Source organism: Ptychodera flava, chromosome 19 (assembly GCF_041260155.1).
Source record: "Ptychodera flava strain L36383 chromosome 19, AS_Pfla_20210202, whole genome shotgun sequence".
Classification (NCBI taxonomy): domain Eukaryota; kingdom Metazoa; phylum Hemichordata; class Enteropneusta; family Ptychoderidae; genus Ptychodera; species Ptychodera flava.
Window position 1 is genome coordinate 37,342,776 of NC_091946.1, and position 27,367 is coordinate 37,370,142.

Sequence of the window (27,367 nt, forward strand, 5' to 3'; positions counted from 1 at the left end):
AGACTTGTTCTGGCACTCGTCCAAGGGTCCCTTGAAACCGTTCTACAGTGAACGCGCAGATACAGCCGCAGGGAATGGGGCGCCTTGAAACCGTGCCGTACGGAACGGGCGCGAGTTCCGTACGGCTTTTTAGCGCACGCTAAATTCTATTGTTCTCGATGTAGATGTATAATAATTACTGATATTTGACATTCAAAATGGCCGCCATCCTGTGTTATCTCTATGGGGAAATAAATTCCTGACTTTCACAAAACTAAGCTGGTGAAAGCGTTTTTACTCCATAAGCTTCAAAATGAACCCCCCCCCCCACCCCCGCATTGTGGGCAAAAGGAATATTGCAAAAGTTTTGAGTCTGAATATCTGTCCCTGAGATGCATTGTATCTTAACAAATATGGAGAATTTGTTTTCAAAGTCGATAATGTGAAGCATCAGCTTTTTGCTTTCATCGTACCCTACTATGTTCCAAAATACTGATAAACTTAACAGCTGAGTTATTAATGATCATTGCAATGTATGTTTGTGGCTTTAGGAGAAAATATCAGTGATTGAGAACTACAGGAAAAAACCCAGGGGGTATGATTTGTGATAATACGTGGATGCTCAAGTATTTTGTTCATGCCAGGACATGTGACACTTCCCAATATTGATTACATACTCTAGATTATTTGTCTCGGAGAACAAGACTGGTGTTCATGAACTCAACATATATCCATTCTAGAAAGTCATTGTTAACCAACTTTTGAAAAAGGCATTATTTCCAACACAAAAGTTCACTACCATTGTAACAATATCACGGTAGGGTTGTTGCATTTTGGTCAGTGGAATGTTGATTTGACTGATTTAGGGTGTCTGGAATGGGGTCAGCTGCCAGTTCAAAGATTAGATATACTGATAAGAGGTATCATAAACTGGTCTCCTAGGTGATGGATTATAGCTGAGCCCTCTGTCAAGTATTTGAGCAAAAGTATAGAACATATACAACACACAGAATGTCTCAACCATAAAACTAATGTGGACAAGTTTCCTTAGGAAGAGACTGGTGTGTTGATGCATAAAAAGCGATTTGCTTCTGAAAATCCTTTCACATTTTTTGGCCATATTGCTGATCTCATAGTAGGTGAATATTTTTATATGCTGAGTAGAACTTTCAGATACATTATATCTATATACCGAGTGTTATCAATGAAGTATTCAGTTATCCTGATATAGAAAAATATATTTGCAAGAGTGATATGTAATGTACTTTGGTGACAGAGTCTGGTAATTTTGGCTTATACTGTGATGTGTGAAAACTATGGACAAAAATATGAGAAACTGTCACTATTGATATTTATGAGAAACAATCAGAGAAGAGCAATGTCCATTTTAGTTAACGCTGTATGAAGAACACTTAGTATTGAGTCATATTGGGTAGTTGTTCAGTCTGTTTTATACATTCCATTTATTTTTTATCAAACTCATGAAGCAAAATTAAACTAACATGAGTTGCCATCTACAGTCAGGAAAAAAGTAGGCATTCTTTTCAAACTAAGAAAGTACCTTCCCAAACACATTCTTGTATTAATCTACAAAGCTTTCATTCAACCTCATATAACCTACGGACTAGAGGTCTGGGGATCCACATACCAGTCTCATTTGACATGTATTCACCTAGCACAGAAAATGACAGTTAGAGCAATGACCTTTAGTCATTTCACAGCACATTCATCCGATTTATTTCGACAGTTACACATTCTTGATATTTTCAAACTTCACAAATTACAAGTTAGTTCTTTTATGTACGAGTTAATTAACGATACCTTGCCTCATCATTTTTCAAATTACTGTTCCATTCCATCACACTGCTATAGTACTCGACATAAAGAGACAGGAAATCTTTTTGTACCAACTATCAACACAACTATGGGCGAACATGCAATATCTTACACAGGAAGTATTTTATGGAACACCCTACCACATGATATTAGATCAAAACCATCTCTTAGCTCCTTCCGACAATCCCTCAAAATAATATTGTCAAACACATAAAAAAGATGCGTCCATAGACATGACGGAGAATTATTTCATGTTGCACAAGAATTGATGTACTATCGCCCTCAAATATGTGTTTATTAGATTAATCATAATTGTATTCATAGAGGAAATGGACTTTGACTAGCAGTTTTGCTATTTTTCCATTTCCTATTTACCCTGTAACTTATGTATGAATTATATTGGAAAAACAGTTTTGTATATCTACATTGATAAAGGGTAAATAAATCATCATCATCATCATCATCATCAAAATATAAAGCAGTGTATAGGAACAGACAATTTCTATGGTCAACTTTGTTGCTACATAAGTGACTGTAGTCAGTTATCTGATGTCACTGCCCTCTTTCACTTACGAAAATATTACATGTATGGTAAAGATGTGACTCAAATAAATTCCAAGACTTTCCCAAACTGACTGAAGAATAAATCTTGATTGTTATTGGGCGCCCTCTGTGTCTGAACTTCTGAATGTGATAAAAAAATGTAAAATAATTACTGTGATTTAAATTAATCTTTCATCTCATTTTATTGTATTTTGATGAAATATATACTTTGTCAGGTTGAAATCCACAGTGAGAACACTTTAAAACTAACATTATGAGTTGCCATTTAGGAAACAAACATACAATCAACAGGTGGCATGGAGAGTGTGTCAACATTACACTTTCTGGCACATGATGTAAGCTTGGAATATTAGTGAATTAGATGACTCACTGTTACAAATGATTGCCTCATATTTGAAACACACTTACCATAAATTATCAGATTGTTAAAATAAGTCACCACGAAGATATGGATAGTGATTTCTTGCATGGTGATTTCTTAAAATGGTACACATATATCCTATGTGTAACTTCCTTGATAAGTAACAACGGTTTGGCCTGTGAGGGCGCCATTCACCATGTTTTTTGTGACTAGTTTTGTGAATGTACTTGAGGCAGAGTCAATTGTATACTTGCAGTGTGATTTCGAAATTAAATTTTGTTACATCAGCAAATTTTATGGCTTATACAGGTCCTTTCTAAGCAAGAGATAGTGCTTAAAGAATAATCTATTCAAGGAATTGAAATTAGGGTGATATATATATCATAATTTATCAGGCTTTTCTGCCTTTATTGACTTGCACTTATTGACCTGTACAATAATATTTTGATATCTGACAGGAAATGAAGATGTAGTTGGGGGTAACATGAAGCTGATTCTTGGACTGATATGGCGACTAATCCAGAAATATCAGATGAATTCAAGCGGTGGTTCAAGAACTGTCAAAGTACCCCCAAAGAAGTTAATGCTGATGTGGGTACGAGCTGTTCTCCCAGATCTCAACATCAGGAATTTCTCCACAGACTGGAATGATGGTATTGCTCTCAGGTCAGTTTAGAGAGTTTATGCTAATTTTGCATATCTCCAAAGGGTTGAATGATGCTTTGACTTCATAAGGATTTTCCACATCAGGCCATTTAAAGAAAATTCTTTGTTTTCTGTCCTTTGATTTTTGAAAAACCTACCAGCAAGCCAGGGGAAAAAAACACAGACAAAAACATGAGTGTATTAACATATGCTCAATTTTCATTTGGGAAAAATAATATTTTTATTTGTAGTATTGTTAACACTGTTTGTTTTCTTAATTTTCTCTGAAAACCTACCAGAAAGTGGATGGCAAACAAAGAATTTTATTTTAAGCGCCTTAGTTGGATTAGTCAGTGTCGATATGTATGGATGGATGGATGGATGACATGCATGCATGGATTGATGCATGCATGCATGTACATGTTAGCTGTACGACTCTGTATTGGGTAGATTGTGACATGAATGGACTTTCAAAGTTTTGTTTTGCTGGTCTGCTGTTAGTATGAACTCATTCTGAAGCTTTTGGAGTAAATGAAGTTTTCAGTCTTCTTTTTGATGTTGAAAATCAGATTTTTCATGATATATTGAACATATAAAGAAAGTGGCTATTTGTGGGCAAGCTAATTCACAATGGTCTCATATCACCCCTCTACTACAGTAACATATCAACACTACACTGATGAAAGCCAGATCTGCCTCATAACTCAATGGATTAAATCCAGAATTTGATGGATCATAGTGCAAACAATCTCTTTTACGAATGTGCACTGAATTATGTAAATTTCCATTGTACATAAGGATTTCATTGTACCACCATCATGTGATCTCTTGGGTGTACTGACTCCATATAACACTTCACGAACTTTTTGTTCTGTATTATAATCATTACATAGTTGCAACATAAATCAATTTCCTTTCTGTGAAGCACAATATACTGGCTTTAGTAGGCACTGTTTAAGAATACTCAGTCATGATTCCTCTACCAAAACAATTTATCTTAAGGGACCACAACAGGATATTAAGGGATCTCCTAGGGTTATGTTAAGGGTTCACCTGGGGTCATGTTAAAGGGATCCCTAGGCTTATGTTAAGATATCCATTAGGGTTATGCAGTGTTGCCGCCAGGACGCGCCCGCCGCGCCCTTGCGACAATGTCCCCAAAACGGAACCTGTTGTCCCGCATTCTTGTGTGCGCGGGTCACCTCGGGCGCACTCGTGAGTCAACTGTGATGGGTGTAGTCTACAAGTAATCCGTTACTGATGATGATCTTTGTTTTGCATAATTATTGTGAGGCTTACACAACGTACTTTCAGAGCTAGCTATATGATTAAAAGTAATTAAAACGCTGCACTTGATATCATAATTTGCTTGACTGTAGTCCGCCTGAGCTCTGATTTGCGGCAGATATGTATACTGCTACAATTGCCTGAAATTCAAGCATATAGTGACACTGTCCCAGTAGCTTGAATTTTGTTCAGTGAAACTTATGTGTTACGAAATAATGCAAAATTTGATTGACAACTGCTTGTTGTCCCCAAAATTCACAAAATGTCCCAAAAATAAATGGTAGTGGGACACAGCGTCCCCTGATATAAAATTCCTGGCAGCAACACTGGGTTATGTTAAGGGATGTATACTCTAATAGTTCTTCTTGACTGTGTAACATGAATTACAGTTAAAGAGGTTAGTCCTTTACAAGATGAAAATTCTTAAAGAGAAAACCCAGAATTATATACATTAAAAGTGGCTTAAAAACTTGGTAAAGTTTACATCCAAATATTATCAAAGTGCATCTCCAGCTATCTAGAAAGAAAATTTCAAGGAGAGTCTATGCAATTCACATTGTCAAGTGCTGTTTTGTGTTTTGTACCATGCAAGTATATGACTCAAACAAACTTTAGTTTTATTTAATTTGACTCAAATAATTTTTGAATTCCCTTAGGGGCACACTGCACCAAAGCATATCAAAACACCAACTATTTAGCTTGTCAACACAGTGTCCATATGTTAAATGCACTTTGTCTGAATTCTAGTCTGGACCAGGAATCTGTTGTCAGCGTTTAAAATAATGCAGTTTACACAGGTACGTGTACAGGCTGAGATGACAAGCTGGATTCTGTGTATCTCACAAAATTATTGAAAAAAATCATCAAAAATTGAAGCTACGGGACGGCACTTTAATTATGAATGTTTTGTCCATTTTCAGTGGTCTGATTGAGTATTGCGAACCAGGACTGATTCCTGATTGGAGGAGTTTAGACAGATCACAGCGATCGGAAAACTGCACTAAAGCCATGAACATTGCCAAGGCAAAATTTGAAATCCCACTGGTCTTGTCCCCTGAAGATCTTAGCAGTGAAGACATCGACGAACTCAGCGGTATGACATATCTTTCATATTACATGAAGAAAGAAAGCCCTGGCTGGTATGCAACACTAAATTGGGTGAGAAAGAACACCCCTGAATTAAATGTGCAGAACTTTCAGGTGAGTTTTCTTTACCCATCCCCCCTTTTTAATGATATGGAATATGCCAATTCAACAAAACAATTGTAAATTCTTAATCCAGTGAGGGGTAGCGCAAAGATGAGTTAAATATATGTGTATGATAAAAATGTTAAAATTTGTGCATTTTTTAATTCAAACCACATTGTATAATATGAATGCAAAATAATTTTGATGGAAGAAAGTGCAAGTATCAAGTTCAGTATGTAGAAAAATTCAAATTATTTTTATTATTGTAAATATTGAAATGTAGACACAAGATTTAAAGGATGTTTGGAAAGTTACGGGTTGCATCCATACAATGCTGGCATGCATTGTGTAGTACTCTGCTTATTTATATGCAAATTATTGTTTGCTCTCTGAATGCATATGTTTTGCACTTTTTGTCATCCAAGTGTGCATTTCGAGTCGATTTGTTGCTGTTTTCATCTTCAAAGTGTGTGTTTTTGCTTCACAGTCAGATTGGAATGATGGCGTAACTTTGTGTGCTCTCAGCCATGCCTGTGGTGAGGTGTGCCCAGAGTGGGCCAGCCTAGATCGCAACAATAAACTTGAAAACTGTCAAAAAGGTAAGCGTGCGTTTACTACATTGTAAGTTCTTACAGTGGTATGTTGAATGATATATCAATCCTTGTACTGGGAAGGAGAATTTCTGTCTAATCAACAAAGTTCATTTCCAACAGCCAAAAAATTAATATGCAGTTACTATTAATAAATTCATTATTGCTCTTTAACTAACATTTAGTGGAAATGAGGTCACTTTATTAATATTCATTCAGTGCCATTTTGCTGTGGTCTACACTGTTCATGTCAATGTGACTACCACAAAGTAACCCGTCCATTGTAGAAAATGCAACTGTTGTAAATTATTTGTGGCTTTTAAATGACCCCTCTACAGCTTCCTGTACAAATAAAAATGAGTTTGTATCTTCAAGTTAATTAAAAGGCACATGTATATGTATTGGAGACTGAGAAATGCATAGCGTTTTATCAGAATGGAATGGTATTTCATCCACAGGTGCTAAAACCCAATTGGAGTCTACCTTTGGTCAGGAGTCACCCTGTTATTTTGTCAGATTATGTTAGAACATTACCATTTACCCGACCTGAGACAAGATTCTGTTATTTACCTTAAATGTGCCAATTAGATTCCTTCATTCTGTGTATGAGATGTAGCAATAACAATGGGACATCACACTTCATGCATTCTGTGTATGAGATGTAGCAATAACAATGGGGACATCACACTTCATGCATTCTGTGTATGAGATGTAGCAATAACAATGGGGACATCACACTTCATGCATTCTGTGTATGAGATGTAGCAATAACAATGGGGACATCACACTTCATGCATTCTGTGTATGAGATGTAGCAATAACAATGGGGACATCACACTTCATGCATTCTGTGTATGAGATGTAGCAATAACAATGGGGACATCACACTTCATGCATTCTGTGTATGAGATGTAGCAATAACAATGGGGACATCACACTTCATGCATTCTGTGTATGAGATGTAGCAATAACAATGGGGACATCACACTTCATGCATTCTGTGTATGAGATGTAGCAATAACAATGGGGACATCACACTTCATGCATTCTGTGTATGAGATGTAGCAATAACAATGGGGACATCACACTTCATGCATTCTGTGTATGAGATGTAGCAATAACAATGTGGACATCACACTTCATGCATTCTGTGTATGAGATGTAGCAATAACAATGGGGACATCACACTTCATGCATTCTGTGTATGAGATGTAGCAATAACAATGTGGACATCACTTCATGCATTCTGTGTATGAGATGTAGCAATAACAATGGGGACATCACACTTCATGCATTCTGTGTATGAGATGTAGCAATAACAATGGGGACATCACACTTCATGCATTCTGTGTATGAGATGTAGCAATAACAATGGGGACATCACACTTCATGCATTCTGTGTATGAGATGTAGCAATAACAATGGGGACATCACACTTCATGCATTCTTTTGTTTCATGGATCAGAAGGCACATGTGTTTCCTCTTAGGATTTCAAAAGTTTATTGACAGCTGTGTAATCTGGTAAAGCTGACAAGACTTCCGACATCCTTTATGTTGAATTGATTAAAAGGAAGTTGAATGGATTAAAATCGTAGAACACAGCTTTGCAGATACCGGGTTGTGACCTTACTGGAAAGAATGAGAAGATATTACCGTGAGATAGTGCATGATTCAAGGCTCATGAATATTCATCATTTATGAGTCATCTTTATCTTTAAATTTTCATACTGAAACAATTTAAAACTCATTAGTTCATTGGCATAATTAATACTAATATGAGCATTATATTTGGGTTTTGAATCACTTACGAATCCGTGTTTGCCCTGTATACTGCAGATGAAATCAAACTCCCATCGCATCATAAATGTGTTCACACAACCATGGCTCTATCAATATCCATCTTGACAATTTTAATGCTGTTGTGTTACAGTAGCTAAAGTAAACTTTAAAGTACCAATGCTGCAAACCTCAGAGCCTTCAATGTTTGTGTAGTCAAGCCTTTGTTGTGCTTGCTTGTTTGTTTGTTTATTTGTTTGTTGTATGTGAGGTGTCAGAATCATTTGAAGGTCAAGTCCTTGAAACCCAAGTTTGTGTCAATGTCAATTTTCCCTAGTAGTTATGATACAAGCACTTGCTTCGCTCATGAAGTGTGCTATGGTTGTTTTTCTTTCTTTGTGGATCTCATTCAGTTTATTTGTCATTGCAAGATTTCCAGGTTGACATTATGACTCTTTGACTTCTAATGACATCTATTTGTAATTGCTTTGTTGCACACAGGTACGGTGACTACTGTGGTGTTTATAGGAAGAAATCACGGCTTGAATTCATTGTGTTGCGTGCGTGCAATCAAGATATGTCAGCTGAATTGTGTTACAACGTTACAATAAATTTAATGTTGTATTTCAACAAACAATGTAATTTTGCAGTAGCTTAAGGTAGTATGCGTCTCGAAAGTGAAAGCCTTAAACTTTTTCTCAAACTTTCGAAATGAAACTTTCAACCATTCTCTTACCAAATCAACAGTGAAAATCGGGAGTCACCGAGCAAAGTTTGGAAGTAGCAAAACAAATTACCCAACATTTTGCGATTATCATAATTGAAATTCAAAATGGCTACCATCCCGAGTTAACTCTATGGAGGAAAATTAAATTTTGGATTTTCGAAAAACTAAGATGGTAAAGATTCTGCGTACACCAAGATTTTAACATTTGTTCATTGTTCTGATTGGCGGTGCTTTTTTAGTCAGATGAGGTATGCAAACAGACAAAAATAACTCTGTATTGGTATTCCATGGAGATGCTGACGTAATAAATAAAAAATAACATTTTGGAAATCTGATGACTAAGAAAAATCTATCTGCCCACCTGCCTTTATCAAGTAACAGTTTTGGCCAATTCCCCGGACAAAAGGAAATAATTTGTTACTCTGGATAGAGGTGAGGTACACGTGTATCGTGATCAGGTTTATAGTATGCTGGACACCATTAGCAGGGTGGGTACTGTTTTGTTAGGGTGTGCAACTTTTTGAAGTTATCTGCTCTGATGTCTTATTCCTATTTTCCTCAAATTTCCAATACTGAGATCTGTGGAAACTGTTTGAAAGCTGTTGGTTGCTAAGCAAATGAACATAGAACACCGTGTGTAAAGTTTCTGACACTGCAGTTCTGCATTTGGATTGTCCCTCTAATTTGGTTGACTCATCCTCAGAAATAATGGTATGTTCCACTTAGACAGTCAGGTGAAGGGTCCTTTAAGGTCAGGAGTGTAATCTGACACCAGGATGTCATCAGAAACCTGATGGGTTGATAGACTATTTTTTTTAACTACTCAGATATCGATTTATGGATTACGTCGTCATAGTACCTTGCATGATTTATCTAATAGTCTAAACCTTTAATGCTAATGGCAGGTTTTTAACACATTATTGTTTCATAATTTTTTTTCATATTGTCAGATATAATGGTTGATATGTACACACACTTCAGATGCCCAAATTTCTGCATAGCTATGTGGTTTCCATTTTCTTGGAAAAGTGCTTTACCAAGTATTTTTGCAATTTTTCAATTGCTCTGAAATTGTATGAGAACAGGTATACTGTCAGACCCATGACCCGTGACCTGTTATTATAGATAAACAACCCTGCTAGTACTTCCTGCTTTGATAATCCTGAAATCAGCCAGTCTTTCAACAAAAATAAGGAAGCTATTAAGGTTTCCTTGTTTCGCAACATTTAGTATTATCTATTGATAAGTAAGATTTATATAAGCACCGCTAATGAAGTTTTGAAACACTTCACGGACCTGATCGCACACTGCTGTTTATTACAGGAATTGAAGCATCCAAAAAACTGGACTTGACACCACCACTGACTGCGCAAGAACTCTCCAACCCAGAAGTTGAGGAACTGGCGGTCATGGCGTACGCTGCTAGCTTCCGTAATGCAAAGAAACCAGCCCCGAGGTATGCAGAGATGGTCAAAGTTGGATTTGCTGGTTCTGACATCGATGTGAAGTTTGATGAAAATGAACAGAAAGAGATCAAACACTCAGTTGTTGGAAAACAGGTGAGTATTCTTAACTATTTGAATTTGAGTTTTGAAAAAACAAATGAGCAGTGGACACTATACCTGCTAGACTGTCGATAGTTTTGCTGTGGTGGCCTTTGCTTCACCAGCAGTGCCCTCAGCACTTGCCCTTCAGCCAATCTGTTGTTTGAAAAGAAGCATATGATTCATACCAATTGTATGGTAGTTACCGCACTGGCTATGTTGGTATTTTATGGGCAAACTAGGCACTGTTGACAGTCTAAGACCACTACCTGTATAAAGTTACTGTAGCAGCAAAACAAAAGTCTGTTTATTGTTTATAACTTATGATCATTACCAAAATGAAAAAATGGGAAACAAAGTTTTTAGTGCAAGGCGTTTAATGACAGAGTTCTCTATTTGTTTTAACCCATTAATCTCCGATTCCCTGAATATAGATCTACTATTAGCATTGATAAACAACAGTTTTGTATGAAAACATGATAATGGAAGGGTTCAAACTCCATTAGCTGTGATTTGTGTATTTTCTATTATTTTGTTCTGTTGTAAAGTAGTTTCTTGTTCTGGTCCCAAATCAGGTCTGAAATGCCTTGTGTTCACCTTTTCAACTCAAACATAGGACTGTGTTGAACTCAGAATGCTTTCACCAATGGCTTTCCAGCTGGTGAAAAATTTAATAAACTATTTCTCAAAATGAAGTGAGGTGACTTGAAATTTTAAATTGTCAGATTTTTTCTTTTATTTGTTGTTTTTACTGAATTATAGCTGCTATGCTACGTTAAAATGACAATACAGGTTAAGACAGTTTTGTGTGTAATCCTCCGAGTGATACGATGGCAAGAAAACATTTACAGTCTTATGGTTTGTGGACAATCCCTGTTGATATACAGACCAATATTTTTGCAGTTTAGCAAAATTTGGCAAAGTGCAATTTTTTCAAATATTCCACTAACAAACTGCAAACTTTTTCTAACTTTGTATTTCAGTTGATGTATTTGTGTTACTTATTAACGTGTATTTTTTTCAAAACTGTTAGAATATTATTATTTATTATTTTGGTTATAATATTTCTTTAATGACTTGGTGTGTGATATCTTTAACGTAAATGAGATATCAGTGTTTGTTATTAATTGACTCCCATGGATTGCTTTGAAGTTTGCAATATACATAATCTGGAACAGAATAAATTTAGCATTATGGAAACGAAAATCAGTATGCCTAACTTTCAATAGAAATTAATCAAAGTTAATTGAAGTAAAACTTCTTCATTTTTCAGGTTGCCTTTACAGTAACATCATCTGAAAACAAAATAGATGTCTCGAATTTGGCTGCAACAATAGAGGGACCCAATGGCAGTGTTCCAATCACCATATCCCCAGCGACGGAATCTTCATCGAAAGCAGTTGCAAGTTTCACACCAAAAGACGCTGGCAAACACAAGGTAAGGTGATATGAAAGTAAACAGTTTTTAAAACAACTGTTGAAGTTTGCAGGTGACTAGGGAAGAACTTTTAAATGAGTGAATATTGATTTGTTTCAAAATCTTTCCTGGCTATGGCATTGGAGAGCATGGAAATATTAACTCTCCAAGTGAAAGAATTTTTAAGGAATTATCTTCTTCAAGTAGGACTGAGTGAAACGGCATTTTAAATGAAAATTTTCAGATTTTGTACTCAATTGTGTACCTGCAATTGTTTGCAGTGTTATTTTATAGATCTTGTTGGCAGTTTTAAATAATAGAACTATGGTAAAATTTTCAGCCCAAACTGATCAACAATTGAAAATGGTGATGCTATGCAAAGCAAAACTTCTTGTGCTCTACTCCTTGACATTTCACTGTGTTACGTAAAGATCAAGTGACAGAAGGGTAACACAGAACTACTTCACAATAACAAATCATCACGCAATTAATCCCTAGACTACACTTTCTCCTTTCATCAGGTGACAGTCTATGCAGGTGGTCATATCGTGAAAGGTGCACCTTTTGATGTCATTGCTGAACCAGACCTGACACCCAAACCAGACAAAGTCAAGATTACTGCCACAGATGTTATTGTTGCTGGAGGAGAAGCAGTCTTCATAAGTGAGATATTGTTCAGTTGCCATGGAAATGTGTTGTTTCAGATTTAAATGCTAAAAATTAAAGACATCCGAGTGAAATTTGTATTTGAGTGAAAATTAGTCGTTAATATCATTTCGTTTGCAACAGCTTTACTGTATCCATACTAGAAGCATATTATTTATGCTCATGAATGGGGCTTTAAGAAAATATTTGAGGTAGAAATTTACATATGTGCAATCAAAAGATGTTCTTTATGTTCATATGTTCTTTCTGAACATAGCTTACAACAACAATAATAAGATTGGTTTTTCAACATATATTCTTTCATTTTATGGGTGGCATATTTTATTCAGACCTACTTTCCAATGCATAGAAATTACATCAATAGAGCAAAACATATAGCAAATTGCTAAAAGTGACATTTTTTCGATATGATCATTTTAATTTGTAAACTACAGTTGATGCAAGTGAAGCTGGAACTGGAGAACTTGACGTGGAAGTTACCGATGGTTACCGACGATGTCCAGTGAGCATTGAGCAGGCTGGTAGTATCTACACAGTCAACGTCAAACCCAATGAAGCAGGATCACATGTTGTCAACGTCAAATGGGCAGGACAAATTGTCACTGGTAAGATATGAAATTTTGCCCTTTGACCTGCATTTGAACTTTCACCTCATAACCAGTATGTCTCATTGGTCAAATGATGTCATGCGACATGAATGTTGCTTTATATGAATGAATAATGATACACTTATTTATTATTGTCAACTGAAAAAAGTTGCTTCCCAGTCCTTTATACTTCAAAACTCTAATTCTCACTTATACCTGTCATCCGTTGTGATATGAGAGCTTATTCAATAGCTCTCATCTCACACTGATTTCATAGTTTTGTACTGGATTCTTTCTTGTAAATAATTTTGATACTGCGTTGATCAGCAGTTAGTTACTTTCACTCTGATTCAGACTGTTTAACGTGACTTTGAACGCGATTTGTAAATAACATCTTGGATCTGAGCATCTTTGATTTTTAATTACACATTGATTGATGGTGGTTTGATTTTGACAAAGGTTTTTAATGAAGAACAAATTTACTATACTGAACTATATATCACAAAGTGAAGACACTGTTTTTGTTTTCCAGCATGCTTTCAGCCAGCTCATCACTATCTTTGCAACTCTAGCTCATATTTCAATGGATTTAGTGTATTACCATCCAATGTTGATCCATCAAGAGAATATTACTTCAGCCCAGCTAATTTCAAGGGCAGCCAACAAGCTGTTTGTGAGAAAATCTGTTTTTGAGGGACTTCCTTAGAAATGTAGGTGATTGAATCATTTTGATTGGGGATGGGAAGCAGGGAGATTTGCTAGTTTGGAGAAAGAAGAACATATTGACCAGGGGGGAGGGGGAATTTTCAAATCATAGCAAGATGGCTGTTAAGAAGAACTACTATTTCCCTCACTCAGAATTATAATTTTCTTCAAATACATTTACTTATATGTGAAACTTCTATGGTTGTAGTTTCTCAAAATTGGCTTGTTGGCAGCCCTGGTTCTATTCTTTTGTATGCACCATGATAATGTAATCCCAGCACTGCAACTCTCAACATACTGTCTGGTTTTTGAATTCAGCATAACATACCGGTACATTGTTACACTATTATTACCGATACATTCAGATTCCAAGTTAAAGCCAAGAGAAGAATGGTTTACAATGGTTTACTTCCGGTGATCCGTGCATGGAGCTACCTAGGGCACCTTCCATTCAATTATTTTCATCTTTACAGTCATAAAACCACATCAGAATTGTTTTTTTTTTTCACACTTTCATTCACAGGGTCACCATTGAATCTAGAGGTGTTAAGTGGTAAGAAAATAGTCCGGCAAAGACCATTTCACTCATGATCATTGCTAAATATCCATACCCATTAGTTAACGCAAAATCCATTCATAATCATCGTCAAAATTTGTTGCACATCTACTAAATCTGCTAGAAAACACACGGATGATGAAAAGTTGGCGTTGAACGTCGAGGTGCTTTAGCAATGCAGACTGAATGATTTAATATTTGCATCCATTCTGTTCAGATAAATCACTTTGGTAAAATATGATTGGTTAAAAGTTTTTGACGAGGAAATTAGGAAAGTTGAAGAAATTTTGTCAATGTATATCACAGATTAATCAAACTGTTATGCATACTTAACCCTTTCAAAGCTGTAATTTTTCCCGACCAAAACTTTAGTACAATATGTTATCAATTTTTATGGATTTTTTGGAATACTTGCATAATTTTGGACCACATTGACACCACTTTTTATGGGCTACAGTTTTCATCAAAATAAGGGAGAAAATCCAAAACAATATTGTCCAAAGCTGAAAAAATTGCCTTGGTTATATTTCATACAGAAGATAAATATTGACTTTGGCATTCAAAGGCTAAGAACAAAAAAAATCCGGGTTTGTTTCTCGTCTATGAAGCTGTATCAGCTTGTTTGATTACTTGACGAAAATAAATACATGTATAAAAAAGCTGACGATATGATATGAATGGCAGAAAATGCCAGTGTCTGTAGAAGCACATATTTGCCATGTACAGCTTTGAATTTTGAACATTACATTGTCTTCTTGCAGAACACCACAATAATTGCATTTGATCAAATTATTCTGTTGTGTTGTTTTCATATTATAGTCGGATCCCTTGAGCTGAAATATTCAAATAGAAAATTACAGTGCCGTATCCTTTTTTAACTTTTGAAGCCTGAAAAGAAACAAATTTTTAGTATTTTTGGCCTAACAGTGTTACTTTGAACCCGAATTGAAGCAGTATGCTTGTTGATATTTTACTTCTGCCTAAAAACTGAGGAATAGTGATTTCATTGATGCCAACTTGTTGTCATTCTTTGTTGCTTCAGTTGTTGATTGAAAGTTTGCTGAATATGATACTTACTTGTTCCTAAAAATATAAAACTTTTTTGGAATGATTCCTTTCTAAATTTAGGAAATAAATCCTGGGAATGTTATGATTCTTGACCACTTTCTCATCACTTTTTGTCCCAGATTTTATTCAACTCAATTTTCACAATAATGTCACAGAATTTATTTCAACATCTGATAAAAAATCCTGTTTATTCCAAAATGTTTATGTAATGAATTTTAGTCTCAATCAAATCAACAACTTATCTACACACTCATGGAAATCGAGAATTGTAAAGTTATATCACAAAACCAGCTTTTACAGTACCTTTACCATTGATACCCAAGCAATGTGAAGTTCAAAAGTCCAGAGTTTGCAATTCCTCCATACAGTAGTGGGCACACAATTTCATTTTATGATCTGTACCTCAGGCTCTGTCCATAACACATTTCAGTGACATATCCCAACCCATGCACTGTTGCTGTAATTCTTTACATTAAACCGTTCATGTGAAAAAAAATTGCAAAAATCATCCATTTCACAAAGAAACCATTGTGATAAAACCAGTGGACAAGAATGTCAGATATGTGCTAAAGTGACTCGATACTAAATCAGATGTGCAATTTTCATGAACTTAACAGCTGCATATAGCTAATACTAACATTGCAATTTTCCTTGCAGCAAACAAGGAGAAAACATTAACGACTAATTAATAAAAAAAACATTGTGATGGTCTGCTCTATTTTCTTACTATTAACACTGACTGACCTTCAGAAAAATAATGTCATAATTTATTAATTCTATTTGTGTTTAATTGTGTGTCTCTATGTTGGTGTATAAAGTCTGTCTGTTGGTTAGTCAGTCAGACTCTCCATATTGAAAATGAATATTACTTTGTTTACCTGTCTATCAATTTTTCTTTCCTATCTTTGTGTCAGCAGTCGTAGGTTTCTTTAATGCCTGTACCAATCATTGCTCTATCAGAATTTAGCCAGTATCTGTGTATGCCAATGTGCAGTGACCCATCTGTATCTGTTGCTGACGTTTTCTGTTAAACCATTCTCAGCAAATTTTCTTTGTTACCATACTGTGTCTTTGATTCCACCAAATTAAGTTACAAATATGATTATTGATAATAAAAGACTTCGTCAAAATTTCACCCAACTTACGTAAGATATTGTCCTTAATAGTTTTTTTGTACTTTAAATGTCAAATTTCCATGTTTAAAACCCTTATTCTCTGATCACATATGTAGAAATTTGATGATTACCATGGCAACATGTAATGTTATTAGATATGTCCTTGTCTAACTCAACTTAATTACACAATTTGTGGATCATGTGATGTTGGGACATAATATCCATCATTCCGTTTGTCCTCCAGATCCATTAAAGCTGGAAGTTATTGATGCCACAAAGGTGACAGCAACTGGAGATGGTCTGTACAGAGGACAGGGAGACCAGCCGGCTTACTTTACAGTTGATCCAAGAGGGTCGGGAAAAGGAGAACTGAATGTACAAGTAGAAGGTCAGTGAGGTTAACGACCTTTGACAAAGATCAATGACCCATGATAGCGGTCCCTTTAGATGTAGATAAATAACTGATACAGTTGTGTACACTGTCTGTTAACTTTATAGCTAATGGCTGGAAATGTGTGTTCAATAGATAGTTATCGAATAAGATAACAAAGTTATGAAGTGAAGAGGGTTCATAACACCATGAAAAAAATTGCACCTGTCAACACAAACCATACTGTGAAATGACACAGTTTTGTCAAACAACAATGTCGACATGCCAATTGTGATCAGTTTTTAGAATCCAGCCATTTTGTTCATCATATGCTATGGTTTACCTGTCGATAAATGTGCTGGTTGATGCAAAGTTTAATTAGTGTGTTTGCATTCAGCGTAGTATGTAAATGAGAGAGGATATAAAAATTGTGGATATTAACTAAGTTTTTGACGTGATTTCAATTTTATGTCACATGAAAATGTGACAACAATTTTACTAGTATATCTCCTTACAGTAGATGTTAATATAGCACTGGTGTGGGCAGACTCTCCCACAGTCCTTAATGACTAACGTAGATTAGTCTTTTTATTTGTGCCATAGACAGTTACCATGGCACCTACAAAGTTAAAATTTCTGGTGTTGTTCAATGTCAGGTCCCAAATCATTGGCCAAGTGTAGTGTTGATCCCAACGTTGACGGAACCTACAGTGTTACCTACATTCCAGTTGAAACAGGTCTCTTCAATGTCAAGGTCACTTGGGCTGGCAAAGACATTCAAGGTAATACATTGACTTTTGAAATAATTTTTGATCATCGAGAAAATTTAATTTTCTGTCTGTATATTTTCTTTCCATGGTTTTCTACTATTGCAAAACTATTAGGTAACTGTTTACAACAATGAATGCAGATCTGAAATATGAAACAGGTAAATTTAAACCTGAATGAAAACCTTATTCTGCATTTTAATTTTAAATTTCTTAATTCACCTCTTTTCAATTTCTTTTGCATATTTTGATTCAGTCTTCCGTCCTTCCATTGCTTGTTTTGTATTCTATCACTTTTCCCATTTCATCCTGCCTGTGTTTGCGTAAAATAAAACCATGATCTACTAGCTAGTGTATATATGGACAAACTTCAATGCAAAGATTACAAAAAGTTTTGAGAAGCAGGTTTTCTTCAAATTTTTTGATATGACTGATACAAATATTTTGTTTCTGGAAGAGGTAAGTCACACATGGTGCCGCATGGTGGCTCTTCTCAAAGCGTCACTTGTAGATGACAAATGGTAACACTGTAAGAATTGTCAGACACATACGCAGTTTACTTGGTCAAAAGAATTTGACTAAATCAATCAAACTAAGATAAATTTTGACTTTTATCTGAAAAGTAAAAGAATAAGGTGTCAGTTTTTTGTCACTTCCCTAAAATCTCTTATCAATTTTTGATCATTTTACTGATATATTTGTATAATTGATGAGCTGTATGTCACAACAGAGAATTTCCAATAACTGAGACTTTCTGTGATTGTACTGAATGTTTGATTTGTTCTTGCAGGGAGTCCATTTCATCCCAAAATAATTGATCCGAGGAAAATCACAGTGATTGGCAAGCAGATACCCAATATTGATCAGAATGGACTGATACAACTGACAGTTGGTAGGAAGTACAGTATTCCATTGGAAACTGCTGATGCTGGACCAGGTCTGTGTTTTTTCCCATCTTTCATCTTCTCTTCCAGAGTCATATATCTCTGACATTTATACTCAGGATCATGATCCATCAATGATAGCCATCAAATATGGTTAAAAATTGCCAAACATTAAACATATTATCTTGATACCAGATATGATAAAATTGATAACCATCACATTAGTTTCAGTTCAACACTCTAACACTTTTCCCTCATCATATTGGTGCTTGGAAGTTGAAAAATATTAATGTACATCGAAAATTATTACACCTTGCCACTGGGATATTTGCACATTTTAAACTTCAGTTGAACATATGCATGCTATAGTTATCAGTGACTCTAAGATATCTACTATGGTAAAATAGCGGAGACGTATTTGTTGTAATTTACACTTAGATGTGGTTGTTGTTATAAAATGTGTGAAGTATAAATTATTCAAGATATGAGAAATGGTGTTTTCATTCATTTTTAGTAATTTTTTTTTATTTTTGTATTTGACTTTCTGAAATCCATGTTTGACAAAATATTAAATTTTTAAAAAGACATAACACTCCAGAGTGTTCACAGTGGCATTATCTCATATTTTAATTTGATAAGTTATAGTGTTGTTTAGCTCATGATAAATGTGATCCTGCTTTAAACGAGAGCTTTTCTATTGTAGAGACGCTGCCTTGATCCTTCTTCAAATCACCGATAATCACAGCAATCATGTACTTAAACAAACTGTGATAATTTTTGTTGAAACTTGTTGATCTTCACCAGCAAAATCAAAATAAATTGCTCCATATTTTGCAAGTCAGCTCAAGTAAAATGGTGAATATGACTGTAATCGCAATATAATCTACCTTATTAAGTCTCAATTTCAACAATACAAAATACCATGAAGAACTATTCATGGGTGATTGAGAAAGAGAGCGCCCTCAACAAATTAGAAGTGTAGACCTTTTGTTTTTTAATTTCAATAAGAAATGTAGGAGGTGATACCCACTTTTTAGATATAGATATTTACATATAAACAGAATTGTGAGGTGATTCAACTATTATCACACAATCAATTCAAATTTGCCACTCACAAGATTACAAAAACCTCTCATTGATAGCACGTCATGGGCCTTGATGCACTATGGGTTGTGAATTCTTTCTAAATTCTACAATTTATGTTGTTTAGGAGCGCTGTCAGCAGAAGTTGAATGTCCGGATGGCACTAAACGGCCAATGAATATTGATCAAAGAAGTGATGGGACATATGCTGTGTCCTTTGTTCCTGATGAGGAAGGTGAGTCAGTTATAGTAACAGGGTAAGAGTGAAGCATCAAGGGAAAGGAAGGGTTGCCATTGGATAGGAGGAATAAGGTAACATTATGGAACCTTGTAATGGTTAATATCAGTTGAAAATGAAGGAGGGATAGTAAATTAATCTATCAATGTAAAGATATTGTTATATACATACAACTAATTAATAATTGATGTAAAGTTCATTAACCTTTCAGGTGTAAACGGCAACATATACGAGTAGCTCTAGTAAGCTATAACAAATAAAACTTGCTTTATTGCTATTTTTCTCCTTACTTTGTAGCACTTGTGAAAATAATATGGCACCATGGTAAATATTATTTTTGTTTGTTTTTTTACAGGTGATCATAAGTTACACATCTATCTATCTGGTCTTCCTGCTAAAAACTCACCCTATGCAGCCATTGCTTCACGTGAACTTCTGCCAGTAGATCATTCTAAAGTTGTTTGTACTGGCCGTGGTCTGAAACAGGGCAAGGTCAATGAAGAATGTGAGTTTATCATAGATGGATCACTTGCTGGACCAGGTAAGTGTAACCAAGCGACTGTTTTACTACTTTTAATGTTTCTATAGTGACTGACTTTCTTTCATATTGAAATTATCTCACATACTGTTTCAACAAACATGGACTGAAACATTGTTCTCAAAGTGTTGGAAGGAAAGAAATCTCCGTGATCAATGTTTTACAAGGAAAGTAAAAAAAAAGGGGAATTGCAGTAACTGTTACAGATAGGGGATGTTCTGTGCAATGATCATCATAGTTTTAGTTTCAGGTTAGGATAATAATATGTAGATATATGAACAAATTTCTCCAAACTAGTCATAAACTTCTTGATGTTACAGTGTTGTCTTGACACTTAAACATTATTAACAATAATCAAAATAGCATCAACTCAGTTTCTATGACCTGTCTATTCACAGAAAATCGCTGGCCATTGTTACTTATACTTCCTACATTTTTCAATTGTTGTATTCCTTTAAATCTATAATTTTGAGATGACGCTGTTGAGAAAATATGCAAACTACCAATTACTAATATTTCCATAATACTTCTCAGAAAATCTTTCAGGGTATATTTTAAAAATGGAGAGAATTCAGAAGATTTTAGTGAATTAAATCCAGTTGACATATTTTTGTTTTTCCAGATTTTAATGAACAGGAATTTCTTCACAATGACTACAGAATTTTATTTTATACTATTTCATTCTTTTTTTAAAAAAACTTTGTGTTCTTCACTCACAGGTGACCCAAAATGTACAATGAGTGGGCTCAAAGAAGATATCCCATTAACACTATCACCACTTGGAAATGACATTTACAGGGTCAAGTATCTTCCACTAACTGCTGGTAAGACATTACTCAGTAACTGTTCCCTATAGAATTGCAGGCACTGGTCACTAAATCTGTCCCAAATAACACTGTACTGTATAGGCACTTATTGATCATGATGAGGAAAGTAATATTTGTATGTGAATTGTTTTGAGCTTAAATACTACTTGATATTACAAGCATATATTTTCTTTTTTGTATGCTGTTGTTTGTAGTGTATTTAATGTTGTATAATGCCATGACAATTAAAATTTTGCATTGTTAGCTTTCAATGTTCTCGAGAAAACTTTAAACTCTTTCCTGTCATAAATTAAAGTTGAGGATTACTCCGCAAATGTTTTGCGTAAAGATGCAAAATTTTTCATATTATCAATGTCAGAATGACAGCCATTCTATATTGACTCCACGGGAAAAATTAAAAATTTGATTTTCACAAAAGATGAAAAAAGTGTAAATTTTAATGAGTTTCATAAAAGTTGACAGAAGCTGTAGAACAGCCGATAATCGTCTAGTCTAAACATCAATTTCAAAAATTCATTCTTTTCACAGCAACCATAAAAGGGCAATCTTAGGAATGTGATTCTAAAAAAACAAATCTATGTGTGTATTTTAGTCAAAATATACTGGAGTGTGTATAGGTTTTGTTTGCAAGTTGAATGCCGCTCAATATGTCTGTAGGTAGAATCAGAAACAAGGGTTACCACAAACATCAATAGAGGTCTTAAATATACATATTTATTCCTTACATAAAAAAACTCATGATTCTTCTTGTATCAGGTGCGTATCTTCTACATCTTACCTGGAGTGACAAACAAGTTGAAGGTTCACCTTTCAAAGTGTCCATTGCACAGACGGCTAGAGCTGAGAAAGTCACGGTCACAGGGAATGCTGTTAGAGAAGGTATCGTGGGACAACCGATGAGATCCATCATAGATACAAAGGATGCAGGGCCAGGTAAGTTGCTATGGTGATAAATGTAAGAAATATGTGCTTGTTAGGAATGTCAACACTGAATATTGTATAGCGTTGATTGTAAAAGTTAAAAATATTATATTTTCGTAAGAAACAAATTGCTATGTCCTGTAGATTCAATCTATGAATAATTTGTGTCGCAATACAATTTCATAAATAACAGAGATTTTCAAGTTAGATATTTACAAGATTATACCATGATATTGGTAGGAGTTCAACACACCAAGTCAGACACTGTAAATAATACATTTTTGATCATTGTGACTTGAACAGGGCAATTGACAGCTCGGTGTATGGGTCCACATAGCACAGCAGATGTTGAAGTTATGGACAATCATGATGGGACCTACACACTGACTTTAAAACCAGAGGAGTCGGGACGACACATGCTAGAAATCAAATATGGCGGTGATCATATCAATGGTGAGATTCTTGTCCCCAATTTAAATCCCCAGTAATCAATCCCATGTTCTTGCATTGGATTGTAGATCAAAATTGACATTATAATGATTTGTATTTTCACCTATTTAGTCTTAGCTGACTTTTTTCAATTTATTTTAGCTGGACACTCGACCTGCAAGTTGTGTTAATTTGATGTACATGTGACATATACTATTTGGGACAATTTATTTTCTGTCATGGATGCTGAGAGAATGACCTCACCTCATAATGTACACTGTCCAGAAGTTGAAATATTGACTATCATTATTTTGCATGTATTGCAACCACCCTTCACTGAACTGTGTACACAATTTCACATTCTGAAGTTGCTGCACTCGCACACTGTATAGAACAAATATAAGGGACCTGTTGAAAAGCGCCACCAACGTTGAGTATTGCATTAGCATTTGTTTTTCATTGTGAGTCTATCAGACACTCGCGAATCATCTTTGCAAATCACTGATAACATAACAAGTGACATTTGAAAGAGTCAATCATTGTTTGGTGTTATATTACACAGACGTGAATTTAGATTAACAGCAACCTATCCATATGATTGGTTGTTTATGATCACATGATCATGCCACTGAAATGATAGAGGTTAAATGCCCTTCTTGATAATGGATTAACAGAGATCATGAATTTTCTCAATACCCTAGGGAGTCCGTTCATAGTTCGTGTAGCTGGCCCCCCAGATGCAACTAAGGTCAGATGCTTTGGACCTGGACTTGAACATGGTATCTTAGCAACCTACAACGGAAGGTTTGTGTGTGAAACCAGAGGAGCTGGAGCTGGACAACTCAAAGTTAGGATACATGGACCAAAAGGTTACTCACTCAATTTTTATTTTTTCAAATTTTTCTTCATGCTCACTCCAGTTACAATAATCTGATCAGTGAAATTGAAGTGAGAGTTTCACTTAAAGTTTTTCAAAGAAACTTAAACTTAAACTATTTTCTTTCAAAATTATCATTAAAAAAGGGGGGTAACCATGCAATTTCTGGCACTTAAAAACAAATAAACATGTGTTTACAAAGCCATAATTGTATTTGCCAGGGCAATCACAGGAAGTTGTTCACAAATCAAAAACATTTCAGTAAACTTCCCTGTCACAGTGTGTGTCGTTGTATTTTAACACTCTATAGGGAGAAGAATAGGAACACATATTTGTTTGATAGTACAAATATGATGAAAGATACTATCAAAAGTTACAGCTATTTCCCCTTTAAATTATGCTGCATGGGTTACACACAGTGAAACACAATGCAATGCTTGTTCACCTTCAACATTAGCTGGCATGTCAGCTTCAGTTGCTCTTGGATACTGTAGCTTTTAATCATGCATGTATCTCATAAATTTAAAGACCTTAAAACAAAACAAAATCCTTATATGAATCAAGAAAAAGAAATATGTAGCAAGAAAATTTGAAGAACCAATATGTGAAGCCAGACTGTTGTATATCAGTACAAAGCTAGGCTAGCATTACAAAGTAAAAACAGATATTTTGGTGAGTTTTGATAGTGTTGGGGCTTAAAACATTATATGGATATTTTTTGTTTTTCAAAAAATTACAGGAGCATTTAAAGTGGAGATGACCCGAGACAACCAGAAAGATCGCACAATTCTTGTCAAATACAATCCATTAGAAGTTGGGGACTACACAGTATCTGTAAGGTGGTCTGACAAGAATGTCACGGGAAGTCCATTCGAGATGAAAATTGTGGACACGCGTGAAGAACTTGAAGAAGTTCAGAGAAAATATCCGATATCTGGCAGCATCAGTAGTAATGATCAAAATGGCTGGCAGGAGGAAATTTAATCATACCACGCCCATTTTTCTGATTATAAGTCCAATATTACTATAGCAAACAATAGCATTGTGCCACTTGTATAGGGTCAATGAGTATTTAACAAATATCATGCGTGCTATGAAGTTGTTTTAGTTATAACTTCAAAATATGGCAGTTGACATTTTAACCTCTGAGTGACCTGGATTACTTGACATATTTTAACTCCTGCAGAATTTATTAAATATTTATACAGTATACACAAGAATATTACAATTTACAATAAAGGATATTCAGTACGATGTTTGGGGTTAGTCATTCATATTTCAAAACAGATATTCATGCTAAAATTGAGTAATGCTTGCATGAAACTCCACAAAACTCTAAAGAATGGCTATTATATATCATTACAATGTGTTTATGTAATGTGCAATCTATACTGAAAGATATAATTAGCAAATAGGTCTTCTGTTGTTATTTAAAGCAATCATCTGACAACAAAATAATCTACTTGAATTAATAATTAGCCCTAAATGAGGTTCTAGGGTCAGAGGAGGACTTTGTAAAGAAAAAAATTTCTCAAAATGTATTCAGTATTTCTGTTTTATTGACATGAATCATAAATGTCAAAATGTAATGTGGTTTCAAAACTAACCCTTTTGTACTAAACTGATCATCGTGTTGTTCATTCGTCTTGGAATTATATGACTCCATCAGCATCAATGAACAGCGCCATCTATGATGGATAGGAGGCAATGGATGACAGGAGGCGAAGGCAAAAGAACAAGAAATTAAAAATTGATATTTTGAACAGTACTGGTCTTTGAGAGTTTCTAAGAAAATGACAGAATGGCCCATCTACTAAATTTCCTATCAAAATATTTTAAGAATAATAATTAAGTACATTTTTTATGTAGATAAGCAAAAATTACATCTGTTCATCACGCTACATTTTGACTATCAAGAAAAATTTTAGTCAGCTAATTACGGCCTCTCCTTTCATCAAAGCAAATTTGAACAAAAGAACATATCTGAATAAAATTTCATAAAGTATTATATGTTGATAGATACTAGTCCAAAATTTGGCAGTATATGTAGTTATAATAGGTACTGTTTCCGCTTGGGTAAAGACTTTTTGAAAGGAAGGACATCACTACAATTTCCGATGTCAGAATTGTACAGAGAGGTCCTTCCATTTTCATTACATTTTGGTCAATTTTTGTCAGCAAACCATGTTTTTAAAAAAAAGGAATTCCTGTTTCCCAGGAAAGTCTGAAATTTAATGAAATGTAACCATTATGAAATATAGAGTGAAAGTCTGATTTTGATATATGGTTATTTACTGGTAAATAATTCGGCAAAATATTGTGAATTCTTGTGTGAAGCGATATCTGGTCTAGAAGTTTGCCATCAAAGTGTGAAGTAATTTGTGGTCTAGAATTATGCCATCAATTTTTGTTGAATACACTAACACACACACAGCCCTCATTTTATGGTCAGCAGAATATCCCAAATCCTGTTTTGCGCAAAACAGAAGAATATCAAAATATCTTTATTCCTCTTCATCTATTTAGGGTAATTATTTGTCTGTTCAGATGACTGCAATGTGCAAAAACTTGCAAAATCCATGATTATTTAACCTTAAAATGAAGTTTGAATTGTTGTCATCGGCATTACTGAAAATGGAAAAGATCAGCTACTGTAATACCTCTGATAGAAATGATCATGGTTACCATGGTGATATATATTCCAAACAAAAGTACTGTTTCCTAGTCACATTTTATTAACACTGTCGGCAAAAAACCAAACTGGTCTCTCAAAACAAAGGAGTATTTGCTTTTTTCAGAAACACCAAAAATTAGTTATGTTGTTTTGTTAGAGTAACGTTTGGACGTTTGTTGATTCGAAGACAGCAATGTTTGTCATTACAATATACTGAGAAAATGAGTACAATTGAGGGCCTGTAAAACAAAATTATGAAAAGCAAAGTATTTAGTCGTCTGCACACTAAGTTTTTAGAGTTTTTAGAATATTCTCAAACCCCTCTGACCGCAATAGGCTATTTATTTCCAATATTCAATATTTTTGAATTTTTTAATGAAATCGTGTAAATTTCTCAGATTGCAGCATTATGTATTTTTCAATTATTATGGAAACGTTTTTAACATACACCTACTTTCCGAACTATATTGCTGTTTGGAATTAGAGAATTTGGGTTTGCAATTATTGAGTCTATTTTGTTAAAAAATCTATGGGCACCATCTCATGTCTTCTGCCAGCCCAGAAGATGACCATACTACAACAATTGTACATGAATGCGGCCATCTTGAAACCACAGCCCTTATTAAATATGCATCTTGAACCCTAAAAAGGGAAAACTTTTACTTGAATCAGCATGCAGCCATGTCACACAACATTGTTGTCTTTCTTCGATTGTAATGAACACAACAAGCCTCGATATTTGCAAGGGATGTAACATTGATGACATTTATGTCAAATTTGGTTGTACCTTGATATGCTATATTTAGGTCAATAAAAATGAATTCATAAATTGCAGGTCATCAGCTGTGTGTATCACTTTGTCTAGAGAGTGCTAAATATATCTAAGCTGCTGGTGAGCAAGAAAATTCAATTGATTTTTGGTTTTTGTTTATTTTTTTCATATTGCCTTTCCAATAAGGAAAAAGTGGAAACTTGTGTTAAGCAGTTTGTCTAAGTCCTGAAAGTGCACGAAATTTTATAGTAATTTGTTTGATGCAACACAGGGTTCTTATGACAATTCTTATATCTAACAATCTGTAAGACCATCAATCACAATTATGTGGATTTTTTTTTGCAGTGTCTGGTCGTGCCTATTGTACTTGGATAC

The 27,367-nt window shown here is 34.8% G+C and overlaps 1 protein-coding gene across 2 annotated transcripts in view; it reads left to right on the plus strand.

Annotated features, from left to right (window-relative positions):
- Positions 1–27,054, plus strand: part of LOC139119447 (filamin-A-like) — a 58,832-nt gene extending 31,778 nt beyond the window's left edge. The window contains exons 2-19 of one of the 2 annotated variants that reach the window (XM_070683263.1): positions 3,199–3,406; positions 5,593–5,872; positions 6,348–6,459; positions 10,278–10,513; positions 11,772–11,936; positions 12,437–12,578; positions 13,016–13,186; positions 14,397–14,426; positions 16,857–17,000; positions 17,639–17,764; positions 18,540–18,686; positions 19,844–19,951; positions 20,310–20,495; positions 21,212–21,316; positions 22,076–22,252; positions 22,544–22,693; positions 23,371–23,538; positions 24,286–27,054. In XM_070683263.1, coding sequence (XP_070539364.1) covers positions 3,199–3,406; positions 5,593–5,872; positions 6,348–6,459; positions 10,278–10,513; positions 11,772–11,936; positions 12,437–12,578; positions 13,016–13,186; positions 14,397–14,426; positions 16,857–17,000; positions 17,639–17,764; positions 18,540–18,686; positions 19,844–19,951; positions 20,310–20,495; positions 21,212–21,316; positions 22,076–22,252; positions 22,544–22,693; positions 23,371–23,538; positions 24,286–24,530 — 2,900 coding nt within the window. In that variant the 3' untranslated portion in view covers positions 24,531–27,054. The remainder of the gene's footprint in view (positions 1–3,198; positions 3,407–5,592; positions 5,873–6,347; positions 6,460–10,277; positions 10,514–11,771; positions 11,937–12,436; positions 12,579–13,015; positions 13,187–14,396; positions 14,427–16,856; positions 17,001–17,638; positions 17,765–18,539; positions 18,687–19,843; positions 19,952–20,309; positions 20,496–21,211; positions 21,317–22,075; positions 22,253–22,543; positions 22,694–23,370; positions 23,539–24,285) is intronic. The other variant, XM_070683264.1, reaches the window with a different exon arrangement.
- The last annotated feature ends 313 nt before the right edge of the window (positions 27,055–27,367 follow it).